The 12,475-nt window shown below is 42.4% G+C and overlaps 2 protein-coding genes across 7 annotated transcripts in view; one reads left to right on the top strand and one right to left on the bottom strand.

Annotated features, from left to right (window-relative positions):
- The window catches only part of ZNRF2 (zinc and ring finger 2), a 101,325-nt gene extending 95,128 nt beyond the window's left edge, over nt 1-6,197 (bottom strand). For both annotated transcript variants that reach the window (XM_070468081.1, XM_070468075.1), the window contains exon 1: nt 5,741-6,197. In XM_070468081.1, coding sequence (XP_070324182.1) covers nt 5,741-6,197 — 457 coding nt within the window. The remainder of the gene's footprint in view (nt 1-5,740) is intronic.
- Nucleotides 6,196-12,475, top strand: part of LOC139035225 (uncharacterized) — a 72,239-nt gene continuing 65,959 nt past the window's right edge. For 3 of the 5 annotated variants that reach the window (XM_070468112.1, XM_070468096.1, XM_070468103.1), the window contains exons 1-2: nt 6,196-6,660; nt 7,168-7,284. In XM_070468112.1, the coding sequence (XP_070324213.1) occupies nt 6,196-6,660; nt 7,168-7,284 (582 nt within the window). Of the gene's footprint in view, nt 6,661-7,167; nt 9,284-12,475 lie in introns of those variants that run through there. The other 2 variants (XM_070468107.1, XM_070468086.1) reach the window with 2 other exon arrangements.

Raw genomic sequence — 12,475 nt, 5'->3', positions numbered from 1 at the left:
ACAAAACACTTCAAAAACTGTGGCATTCAGCTAAAGGAGAGAGAGAAAATCTGTAGCCTTAAAATCTTATATTAGAACATCCAAAAGATTTAAAAATCAAAAGAATATACAAGAATGACCTCCAGATATTCTATCTAAAACATATTTATGGGAAAAACAGACATCAACATTTTATTCTGTTATTTCCCATGGTGATATTAGAAGTGATTTGCAATTTCTTGTATATGCCTTTCTGTATTTTCCACATTATAGCTTTCTCTAATGAACACATTTTAATAATAAAAACATTTTAAACAACTTCTTTTCCTTGTGCTTTAATTGTAATCACTGGCCTCCTGCTCTGCCTATCTCTTAAAATTCTTGCTCCCCTGGAGTCTATGCTTGCGCCTCAATTTGTATCCATCCCTCAGTAATCTTAACCACTGTTCAGCTTCATTTACAATATGCAAATTGACAATTTCTCAATTTTTTTTGTAATGTCCTAAACTGGAGACACATTTCCAAATGCTTAAAAGATGCTTCTAGATAGAAATCCTCAAAATTTAACAAGCCTAAAAGGACACATTATTTCCTAAAACTTATTATTTTCTTCTTTATTTTTAATATTGGTTAATGACATCACCACACACCCCAGTTCCCAACTCTATCAGTTCTATCTTAGAGAACTCAAGTATATAACCATCTCAAATTCAACTGAGCACCGAGCAAGAACAAGCCCCATGTTTGTATACCTGACAACTACAATGGCCAGCCCCTAGAAAGGGATCGATTCACACTAATTAAAGCAATACTTAGCATCTACACTATCGTAACTTCTTCCAAGTAAACAGAAAATTCAAAAATATGGTTAGAACAGTTGCATATTTAGCTGGTTAACCTAAATCTATAATCAGTATGGGCACACGTGATTCCTGCCTCCTGATACTTAACACCTTTCCGTCATTCCCTCCCCCTTGAGTATAAGCAGGACCTGTGACTTGTTTATAACCAATGGAACGCAGCAAGGGCCATGGCCTGAGTGTGATTACGTGTACATATTTACATAAGAGTGTAGCACTGGCCCATCTTGCGAGTCTCTCCTTTGCTGGCTTTGAAGAAGCTGCCAACAGCTTAATAACCATGAGGAAATGAATTGTAGTATTTAATAAGCGGCATAGAAAACTACCTGCAACTGAATACAATCATAACCTAAGCTATTTATAAACTCTGTTCATACAAAGGGCATGTTTGTTCCAATTTCTAAACACTTCAATAAGTGCAGAACAATTTAATTCATTAACAACACCAGTCAAGTATGTACATATATGTAAAATTAATTAGGAAGTATTTTGCTATATATAGCAGTTCCTATACTTCTTTTTTAACCTATTTGCTAATATACCCAATTGTGCAGATACCCAGAATACATACTAAGTATAACCTTAACACGATTCTTATAAAAACTGACAATTAATCAGTGGTATTGGTAACCAGAAAATAAATAAGTGGTTACCAGGCAAAGTAATCCAATTGGAGAGGTCTGGGGGACTTGCTGGAGACACTACCTGTTAGTAAAACAACGGAGCTTGTACTGGCTTTGCAGTCAGCAAAGCATCGTAAGTACTGAGGTCAGGCAGCTGCCCTCTCATCAGACGGTGCCCACTGCCCACAAACCAATCCTCCCTTCAGCACCCCCTCACCCTGCAGGTGAGAAAACTCAAAATATTCCCAAAGCAGAAACTTCCACAACGGAGCCCATACTTTAGCACAACAAAGTATCTAGGGTGTTTTAGGATTATGTGAGATTACAAATGAGAAAAATTAACCACAAGAGTTCTTGATTTTTGGGGGTGGATGGGGGAGGAGACGGGTGACAGGATGGTGATTAATTAGTCATTTTTCTGAAGCAAATATTTCTCTTCTACCACACGGTAAGTTTTCAACTGAATAAAAGAACATTCAGGAATAGAAAGCAGATTAATCACAATATCCCCAATTCAAATATTCCAACACTAAATACTAGTAAGAGTGACTGAGCATAATTCAACACAGCTAATTAATGCAGATAATCTAACACCTTAAAACCCACATCCGTCCTGAAGATTGAGAAATTGGCCTAGAACTACAAATTTTAACATATTCAGTTTTAAGCAATGACAAACTTCTTCAATAAAAGGAAGCAATTGTTCCTAAGTAACAGGAGGCACCTGAATTACAATCACATACCCTAACTTAAGCCAATCAATTAGGAGGTGACCAAAAGCAACCCAGTACCATCAATAAATTGCCTAGATTAATTCATCTCTCTCTCACTTCCAGATTCAGAGATACATGAGTACCCCACATGACTTCTCTAGAAATGATCTCCATTGACTGGCATAATTTTATAGTCTAATTTACCTTCAATATCCTTGCTGGATCATTAAACACTATTTTACCATCCATCATAATTGATGTTACAAACATTAGCAACTTGATAGTGAAAAAAGTGTAGACATACACTAAAGCCAAGAAAATCCTAAGATACCATCAAGTTTTCAATATTAGACTATTCCCATAAAGACCTGTTTTAAAACAAAGGTGACTAAATTAAAAAAAAGGCTTTTGTTCACTGTAAAACTTTTGTTAAACTCGGCACTCTGAGAAGAATAAAAAAAGAAACCTACTTGATCTAAAAATTCCTGTATGTTTTATAATCATACTCTGATATACAACTCAGTTCTAAGAATTCTAGGAAACTTCTGTAAACTGAATATAAATTAAGTACCTCTCTTCTATTTCTCTAGAGAGAATTAAATAAGAGTGAATATAGCCAAAATACATGTCCCAAAGAGAGCAAAACATAAAACCAACACAGAAAATTTCATTTAATTTGGTAATTCATTACGATGGAACTAGTTAACAATTCAACTTGCCAGACTTCTAAATTTTTTTAAAGTGATATTGTTTAAATTTTCCTTTTCCATAAGGGAAAGATAATTTTGTATCTGATTAGTACCATGTTTTCCTATTAGGAAACAGTAACAATACAAACATCAACTAAAGTTTTATAAAATTACAGAAATAACTTTCCACTAATTTAGAAATAATCCTTTTCTCAACTTTCAGATGGGAGTTCCTTTTTATTTGCCCAAACATCTACACAATTTCTAACTGAATAAATTACTAAAACATTAAGTCAACATGGAGTAATAATGAAGTCCAGTCACTAAAATAAGACTCAGGGACTTCCCTGGCAGTCCAGAGGTCACGACTCTGCCTTCCAATGTGGAGGGTGCAGGTTCAATTCCTAGTCAGGGAGTTAAGATTTCATGTGCCTTGGGGCCAAAAATTAAAAATGTAAAACAGAAGCAATATGTAACAAACTCAATAAAGAGTTTAAAAAATTAAAAAGCAAAATAAGATTTATCATCTGGTTCCCTAAATCTCAGGATGATGACAAACAGGGTTCTATTAAGTTCCCCTAATGAGCCCAACTACTGAAATACAGATAAAAAAATCTCATTAAAGCAAATGCTGCTAGAAAGATGCTTTTTCACTCTCAAGTGTATTCCATCTCCAAGTCTTAAGTGGGATTTAAGGTACTGGCCCTTTGAGCTGTTCCTATCATTTAGAAAGAACAGGTAATTTCTCTGATTCTCTTACAAGTTTTCTCAACTACGGTTCCTCATCTGAAATAACAAACACAAGATTATCCCAGTGACTGTTTTCTCAAATTTCCTAAGAATGATACATAACTAGAAACATTTCAAATGCACAATAGACTAGTTAACTAACTGCACACAACAGATACTTTTAAGACACTGGGGCTCCATTCTCTACAGAGACTTGGTTAGGAAACCCACAGTTCTCATTGTCACTGTGCCTCCACTAGGCCCCAATCATGCTAACCCCTAAAAATACTAAAAATGGCTAACGTGTACAAATCTAAGAATTCAGAGAAGAAAACAGATAAATGCTTTACTTCTCCAACTTTAAGCAACTAGATCTTCTTCACCTGCTATGTCATTAAGAATTGATAGCACAGGTGTCAACTATTTGCCCCCACTCCCAGATGAAACATTTTAAACCCATACAGATAAACTTTGTTAAAAGAAAAAAAGTCCTTTAAAAAAAGTTAAGCCATCAGTATACCAAAGAAGTTACTAATCTGATGAGCCTTTTCCTATTCCCTTTCTTTAGCAAGCTGTTATACATAACTACATGCAAATTTTAATCTTAAGATAAATATATTTTTTTAGGACCAGCTTAGCCTTTATTCTTGCCACTAATCTCCCATTCTTAAGAAACTGTCTTTTGTTATTCTTCGATGTGGTACTACAGGACCTTCAGCTGTGTTAGTTATGAATCACAAATCACAGTACAGTCAGCACTAGTTCTTTTTCTCAAAAAGAAATGTTTTAAGGGCCAATCTTAAGAAAGGTCAGTATTTTTAGTTACAAAAAAAAATCATTTTATAACAAGTAATTAAAGGTGATTAAACAGTTGTTTTCTGTTTTGAATATGCAAAGCGGTATTAAAAAGATGGGGGGAAACTAAACATGTCACCCCCATTTTTAATTTGTGCTAATGTGAATATTGATAGTACAGAAAATCAGAGCAATTACATTATTGAACGTTTCACTTTCCAACTGCCTGCTCAAATTTCTCACATTTACAAACATGAGTAAAGGAAGCAGAGAAATAGAGATGGTGTTTTCACTACTCACCTGTGCTCAACTGTAATTGTAGGTAATATCATGATGTGTAAAGAAAGCAATGATATGGAAATATTTATCTTCTATTGTCTGCATCTCTAACCAGATTTAACTTCTACATGAACTGGGAAGGGAGTGTCTTAATTCATTTACCATTAACTGTCCTGAAGGAAAGTAGAAACCATAAAACACAACTGAAGAGGTCGAATTTGCTTTCCTCACATCAGGGGTACCCCTCCCCCGTTTCTATCAATTCAAAAAGACCTGCCGTTTTGCTACTAAAATTTCGCTGCGGGGTCTTCTCGAATCCTAGCGAGCACAGCTTTTCAAAAACACCTGGGCTTTTACTGCATCTTGTAGGCAGAGCTGTAATGATTATTGGTTTCTTTCCTTAAGAAACAGATCTCAATTTTTTAATGCTCTGTCCAAATTAAACAGGACTCACATTAATCATTATCTAAAGCATCAATTTCCTGAGGTTAAAAATATACTTTTCATTAACACATTCACCCAATTAAAGCGTACACAGTAGGTGGGACTACCGACACAAGACTTGAGAATTACAGTTCTACATTAAGTTACTCCAAAAGCGACAGCTCTCTCCTTTTTCAAACACTCATCTGTTCATTTGAGACTCTGACTTTTGGCCTTTAAAAACTGCTCACCACCGGAGTCACCAGATACAACCACATTTAGCAACGGGTCCTGACTTCCTGCTACTAAAAACCACAAACACCAGGGTTATTGCGTTTGTTTTTAAAACAATATTTGCTCCCTTCACCTCCGGGAGCAAACAAGGGCTTTCTGTACGAGAGAGCCAAGAAGAGGTGAGGGTGCACGCGGGGTTCAAAAACCAAACACTGGGGTCCCGCGGTAGCGGCGCTGCAGGGGTTAAGAGGCGCTCTCTCCCTCTCTTTCCCTCCCACCCTCAAGAGGGGTGACCCGGCCCGGCCGCGCGACGAACCCCCGGCGCTCAAGCTGAAGGAGAAAAGGAGAAGGGTAAAAATAAGTGCAGCCGCGGCCCACGTGCCGCCCGCGGGAGACAGAGAGGGAAGGGGCCGTACCTCCAAACATGTGCGGCGAGAGGTGAGCTGGTAAGGAGCCGATCACCAGGCGCGGCCCTCCGGGACCCCCGCTTGCCGGCCGGTCCCTGCCGCCGCTGCTGCCGCCGTCCTCCGGGCTGCTGTGAACCGAGTCCTGCGAGCCGTACGGGCCGCTGCTGCTGTTGGGGATGCTGAAGGTGGACTGAGCCGCCCGGGCCCCCGACGCCACGGTCCCCACGGCCCCGCCGAGGGAGCGGCTGCGCGGGGCCGCCGAGGCCGCCGCGGCGCCGCCGGAGGCGCTGGGCTGGTGCGCGCTGGGCACCTGAGCCGGAAACCGCCCAGCAGCTGCGGCTCGCGCCCCGCCGCCCGCGGTCCCGTTGGCCCCTCCGCTGCTGCTGCTGCTGGAAGGTAAATCCGAGCCCGAGTACGCGCGGGTGCGGCCGTTAGCAGCGGCCGGGCCGCTCTGCTTGGCGCCCATGTCCGCCCTGCCCCGGGCCGGGCCCGCGCACAGCGCCCGGAGCGCCGGGAGGGCGGGAGCGAGCGCGGGAGCGAGAGGGCAGGGCCGAGGCGCGGAGGCCGGCGCAGAAAGAAGCCCGCACGTCCAGGGCCGCCGCCCGGCGCCCCTGAGGGCAGTCGGCGCCCGCCGCGCTCTTCTAGGGGGTGACGAGCGAGATCTACGGCCTGTCTGGGGACTCGGGAGACGAGGAGAGACGGTGAGGAAGGAGGTCCCGGCTCCCGCGGGCGCCGATCGCTGGCTCCGGCGGGAGGGGCGGCTCAGGTGGCTGCGCGGCTGCCGCTGCTTTCGGTTCTGGTGCGCCGCGACGGGCCGCTGCCGCTCTCTGCCGCCGCCGCTGCGCTCTGCGCCCGGGCCCTCGGCACCGCCTCCTCCCGGGCGGCCGCCGCTACCGCCGCCATCCTCCTGCTCCCACGGCGGCTCACGGGTGAGTGGGAGGTGCCCGCCCAGACTCCGCTGGGGCCACCTTCCCTCCTCCCCCAGCCACCCAGCTGTTATTAACTGAGAAGGAGGAAAAACGGGTGGCGCGGGAGGGGAGGACGCAGGAGGAGAGGGAGGGGCAGCGCGCGCTTCCCGGCAACCGTCACCGCGCTCCCCCAGAGAAGGAGGGGCCGGGGGGTAGGGTCCGGACCACGAAGGCGGCGCGGGGGGTGCTCAGCGGGGAAGGAGGTACTGCGGCCCTCGCACCGGAAGGCGGAGGAGCAGCGCGGCCCCAGGGTGCGCCCGAACCCGTGTGTTTGGGTCGCGCGCGGTGACCCCGCCCCCGCCCCCTGGGGCCGCCGGGCGGATTGGCTCCCACCTGCCTGGCCCCGCCTCCCCCCTCGCCGCGGCCTTCCCGCTCCCGCCCTGTCTCGCCTAGGTGCCTTGGTGGGGTAGGTGCTGCCACCCGCGGATTCAGTGATGGACAGGTCTCTGGCCCCGCCCTCCCCTGCAGGGCGCGCCCCCTCTCCACCGCGGGGCCTGCTCTGATTGGAGGGACGGAGCTCCTCCGGGCGCCAACCAGAAGACGGCCCCTCCTCCTGCACGTGGCCCTCGGACGCTGGACCTGACGGTGGGTAGTCTTCACCTTCTTAAAGCTGGGGTTGGGAGTGTCTCTGTCCTGTGTCTTTAGCCGCTGCGTTTGAGTGGGTGTCGACCTTCCTCCTTGATGTTACTCCGAGGGCTTGTTTTAAATAAAGCAGAAGCTCACCAATCTGATGATAAAAGACTGAAAACAAAAGAAAGAACCTAGGAAGCTGAAGGCAACTTGATCTGAATTAGATCTATCCCACTTAAACACTCCGACTGTGGAGAAAGCAGAGTTAATAGAACTAAAGATAATCCAACATGATCTTCAGCAGTAGAGCAAAAACTGGCACAGAGACAGCTGCAACCAATTCGTAAGACCTGGGGTCTAGGTCTGGGACCAAAACCAAGTGTAATAATCAAATCATTTTACCTTTGTGGACGTTAGTTTCCTTACCTGGGATGTTTGTATCAAATCTCCACAGCACCGGCTGCTTTAAAACCCTGTAATTTCTCTAAAATGGCAATTAATACTAGGTTGGTGCAAACGTAATTGCGGCTTTTGCATTGTTTAAATTTTCCATTTGATATTGGAATACATTCTTAAATAAAAATGGTTGTGCTATACATCATTTTAATGCACATTTCTTACTTGTCTGACTTACTTGTTCTTGGCTGAGTTATTACTTGTTTATATTTATTTCAACTATGGAAATAATCTCAGAAAAAGCAAATTCAAGCAATTTTCCTATTCGAGTTCGCAGAGACAACTCACAACAACACATTTGGCCCAGGAACTGCTTACAAATGTACAGTACAGTGGTGGTTCAAGAAGTTTTGCAGAGTAGATAAAAGCCTGAAGATAAACATAGTGGCTGCCCATGGGAAGTTGACAATAACCAATTGAGAGGCTTAGAACTACATGAGAAGTTGCCCAAGAACTGAACATCAATTATTCTATAGTTGCCCAGCATTTGAAGCAAAATTGAACGGTGAAGCGCTCAAGAAATGGGTGTGTCATGAACTGACTAAAAATGAAAAAAATCGTTTTGAAGGGTCATCTTCTCTTTTTCTACATTAGGTTCTTCTCTTATTCTCTATCCGATTGTGATATGTGACAAAAAGTGGATTTTATATGAGAACCAGCAATGACCAGTTCAGTGGTTGGACCGAGAAAAAGCTTCAAAGCACTTCCCAAAGCCAAACTTGCACACAAAAAAAGGTTATGGCCACAGATTGGTGGTCTGTTGCCAGTCTGATCCACTACAGTTTTGTGAATCCCAGCAAAACCAACACATCTGGGAAGTATGCTCAGCAAATCAATGAGATGCACCAAAAGCTACAACACCTGCAGCTGGCATTGGTCAACAGAAAGGGCCCAGTTCTCCTGCATGACAACACCTGACTGCACATCACACAACCAACACTTCAAAAGCTGAACGAATGGGCTGTGAAGTTTTGCATCATCCACCATATTCACCTGACCTCTCATCAACTGACTATCACTTCTTCAAGCGTCTTGACAACTTTTTGCAGGGAAAATGCTTCCAGAGCCAGCAGAAGGCAGGAAATGCTTTGCAAGAGTTCATCAAATCCCTAAGTATGGATTTGATACTACAGGGATAAACAAACTTATTTCTTGTTGGCAAAAGTGTGTTGATTATAATGGTTCTTATTTTAATTAATAAAGATGGGCTTGAGCCCAGTTATGGTGATTTAAAATTCACGGTCTGAAACCGCAATTATATTTGCATCAACCTAATAAAATTCTTCTCACTCCAGTCCAAACTGTAATGTGATATTTTGGTGGCAAAGCATGGTCTAGATACCCAGTGGACACCCTGCTGTGACCCTTCGATTTTTAAAATTCCTAAAAGTGTTCCCTATGTGAAAATAATAGTAACTGGTATTTTTTTGTACAAACTGCAGAAATACTTGGTCTTTTTTCTCATACTTGTAATGAGTAATTTATGTAATGATTATCACTTTGAAGTATGAAAATCAAGTTTTTAAACAGAACTGTAGAATACATGTATAGCTATTGATGTACTCTGTGTGTGTATATATATATAACTACTCAATTCAAATCTTGAACTACTCAAAATTCTTTCATCTTGGGTATGAGCTTAATGAAACCAACGTTTACTTCAGTTCAGTCACTTAGTCGTGTCTGACTCTGCAACCCCTTGGACTGCCACACGCCAGGCTTCCCTTTCCATCACCAACTCCCGGAGCTTGCTCAAACTCATGTCCATCGAGTCATTGATGCCATCCAACCATCTCATCCTCTGTCATCCCCTTCCCCTCCTGCCTTCAATCCTTCTCAGCATCAGAGTCTTCCAATGAGTCAGTTCTTTGCATCAGGTAGCCAAAGGATTGGAGCTTCAGCATCAGTCCTTCCAATGAATATTCAGGACTGATTTCCTTTAGGATTGACTGGTTTGGTCTCCTTGTAGTCCAAGGGACTCTCAAGAGTCTTCTCCAATACCACAGTTCAAAAGCATCAATTCTTCAGCGTTCAGCTTTCTTTATGGTCCAACTCTCACATGCATGCATGACTGCTGAAAAAAAACCATACCTTTTACTAGTCGGACCTTGCAGCAAAGTAATGTCTCTGCTGTCTAGGTTGGTCATAGCTTTTCTTCCAAGGAGCAAGCATCTTTTAATTTCATGGCAGCAGTCACCATCTGCAGTGATTTTGGAGCCCCGAAAAATAAAGTCAGCCACTGTTTCCCCATCTATTTGCCATGAAGTGATGGGACTGAATGCCATGATCTTAGTTTTCTGAATGTTGAGCTTTAAGCCAACTTTTTCACTCTCCTCTTTCACTTTCATCAAGAGGCTTTTCAGTTCCTCTTCACTTTCTGCCATAAAAGGGGTATCATTTGTATATCTGAGGTTATTGATATTTCTCCAGGCAATCTTGATTCCAGTTTCTGTTTCATCCAGCCCAGCATTTCTCATGATGTACTCTGCATATAAGTTAAGCAGGGTGACAACATACAGCCTTGAAGTACTCCTTTCCCAATTTGGAACCAGTCTGTTGTTCCATATCTGGTTCTAACTGTTGCTTCTTGACCTGCATATGGATTTCTCAGGAGGCAGGTAAGTTGATTCAGCATTCCCATCTCTTTAAGAATTTAACATTTACTTGGTAAGCAAAAATAAAGTTTGAAAGGCCAAAGTCATTACCAGAATGATAAGCTCTAATTTAAGCAGGTAATCTAGTTATTCAATAGGATTTAAGTTTTATTGAATGAGGCCTTTGGTGGAAAACTCTGGTTCAACAGGAATTTATACCAATATGGCAAGAACTTATTGTTAATAGCAAATTATGATTTTCAAAGGGAGTAAAAGACTTTTATAGGTCTCTGAGGAGCTAACAACTGATAAAGAGTTTCACACTCATCATTATACATTTTATCTTATATAAAATGTTATGCGTCATTATACATTATGCATTTAAAAAGTTTAGATAGCTATAATATGGAGCAAACCCCATTCATTTGTTAAAACTGTTAAATGAAAAGATTTAATTCTATGATTCTTGCTCATATCCAAATTTACATATATTTTGCTTCAACACATCCAAACGTATACTTTTAAATCATTTTTATACAGATGTTAATTACACCTAAAAAGTACTCAATGTTTATTCATTTATTCCTATCTAGAGAAAACATCTCCTTATAGTGCCAGGTTTCCAGTGTTCACACCACTCACAACACCTGGAATTTTATATCTGGTTGTTTATGTCCATTCTTCAAAAGGTTGTAAATTCCATGAGGGCATGGAAAGTGCCATTTTTCTGGCTCACCATTGCAATGCTTGGCACATAATAACCTTTAGGTAGGTATTTGTTGAATAAATGAATAGTGAGAAGGCCATTTACAAACTGAACATAGAGGGTAAAAATTAGAGTTGTAATGATTATTCATTCTGCATCATAAATGTGTGTTTTGTTACTTAGTGCCAGGAACAGCATCTTAATCAGGACAGGCTAAGCCACAAAATGGAAACAATTCCCTGACCTCAGGTTCATGATGCAATGAAAGCACTTTACAAGTTCACTTGGTAAACCCTCTCAGCTCCCTCCAAACAGTTTCCCACTTAAGTGGCAATCCTCAGTGTCTCTTCTCCAAGTGGTAACTCGGGGACCCAGGTTCTTATCTTGTGGCTAAGCAGACCCCTGGTCCCCTCACTAGATCCTGTGCCACCCAAAGAAAAAGGACAGGTACAGGAAGAAGTTTTGGCCAAGACTAGAAGGTTTTGCATCCCTCTTCCCACTCTCCATGTTGGCAGAAATCAGTCACATGCAAAGGGGTCAGAAAATGTGGATTTGTGTGTGTGCCCAGGAAGGGAAGGAAAGAATTTCAGCAAGCACATAGCAAACATATCTTTGCCACACAAGAACAACTGGCCATCAAACATCTAAGCTAAGTATGAAATCTTAATAAAACTTTAATTTTTACAATAAAAATTAAGTTACATGAAAAATTTCTAGTCACAGCTATTATTTTTAAGCCATCAAAATGTAAAGAAAAAAATTTTGTGTCTGTATGGGTCAGCTAAATTTCTTCTGCTTTACATTGTGTGTCTAGAAACACCATCCAGCACAACTGTTCATTTAGTCATTTGGGTCAGTGATCCTCAAAGTATGGTGCCCAGATCAGTAGTATCTGCATCACCTTGAAGTTTGTCAGAAAGGCAATTTTCAGACCCCACCCCCCCACCCCACCCCCGCCCAGAACTACTAAATCAAAAAGTGTTTGAACAAGCCATTGAAGGGATTCTGAGGCATGCTAATATTTAAGAACCACTTATCTCAATAACCGTTAATTAACTTCAAAATAGACTATCATGTTGAAATGTGGTCATCATTTTGATTAAACAGCCTCTCCATATGGATGTCTCTTGTCACTCCACTCTTAACCCATCATCACAGGCTAACTTGAGTATTCTCACTCAACACATGTTAATACTCCCTTCACATCACAGATCTTGCTATTGTTATTATTCATCTTCTTGCTGTCATTAAACAGTACTTCCAGCATCTAACACAGTGCCTGGGACCTGGGATGGTACAATAAGTGATCTATGAATGAATGAAGGAAGGAGTGAATGAGTATTTCAGCGTAAATGATGGTTTCCTGAAGGTCACACATGACCTTATTTCATACTTATCCTCCTTGATGGGCTTCCCAGGTGGTGCTAAGCCAAAGATCCTGCCTGCCAAT

Source organism: Odocoileus virginianus, chromosome 1, assembly GCF_023699985.2.
Source record: "Odocoileus virginianus isolate 20LAN1187 ecotype Illinois chromosome 1, Ovbor_1.2, whole genome shotgun sequence".
Lineage (NCBI taxonomy): Eukaryota > Metazoa > Chordata > Mammalia > Artiodactyla > Cervidae > Odocoileus > Odocoileus virginianus.
Note: the sequence above shows the minus strand (reverse complement) of the source record. Positions and strands in the feature narration are given on the sequence as shown.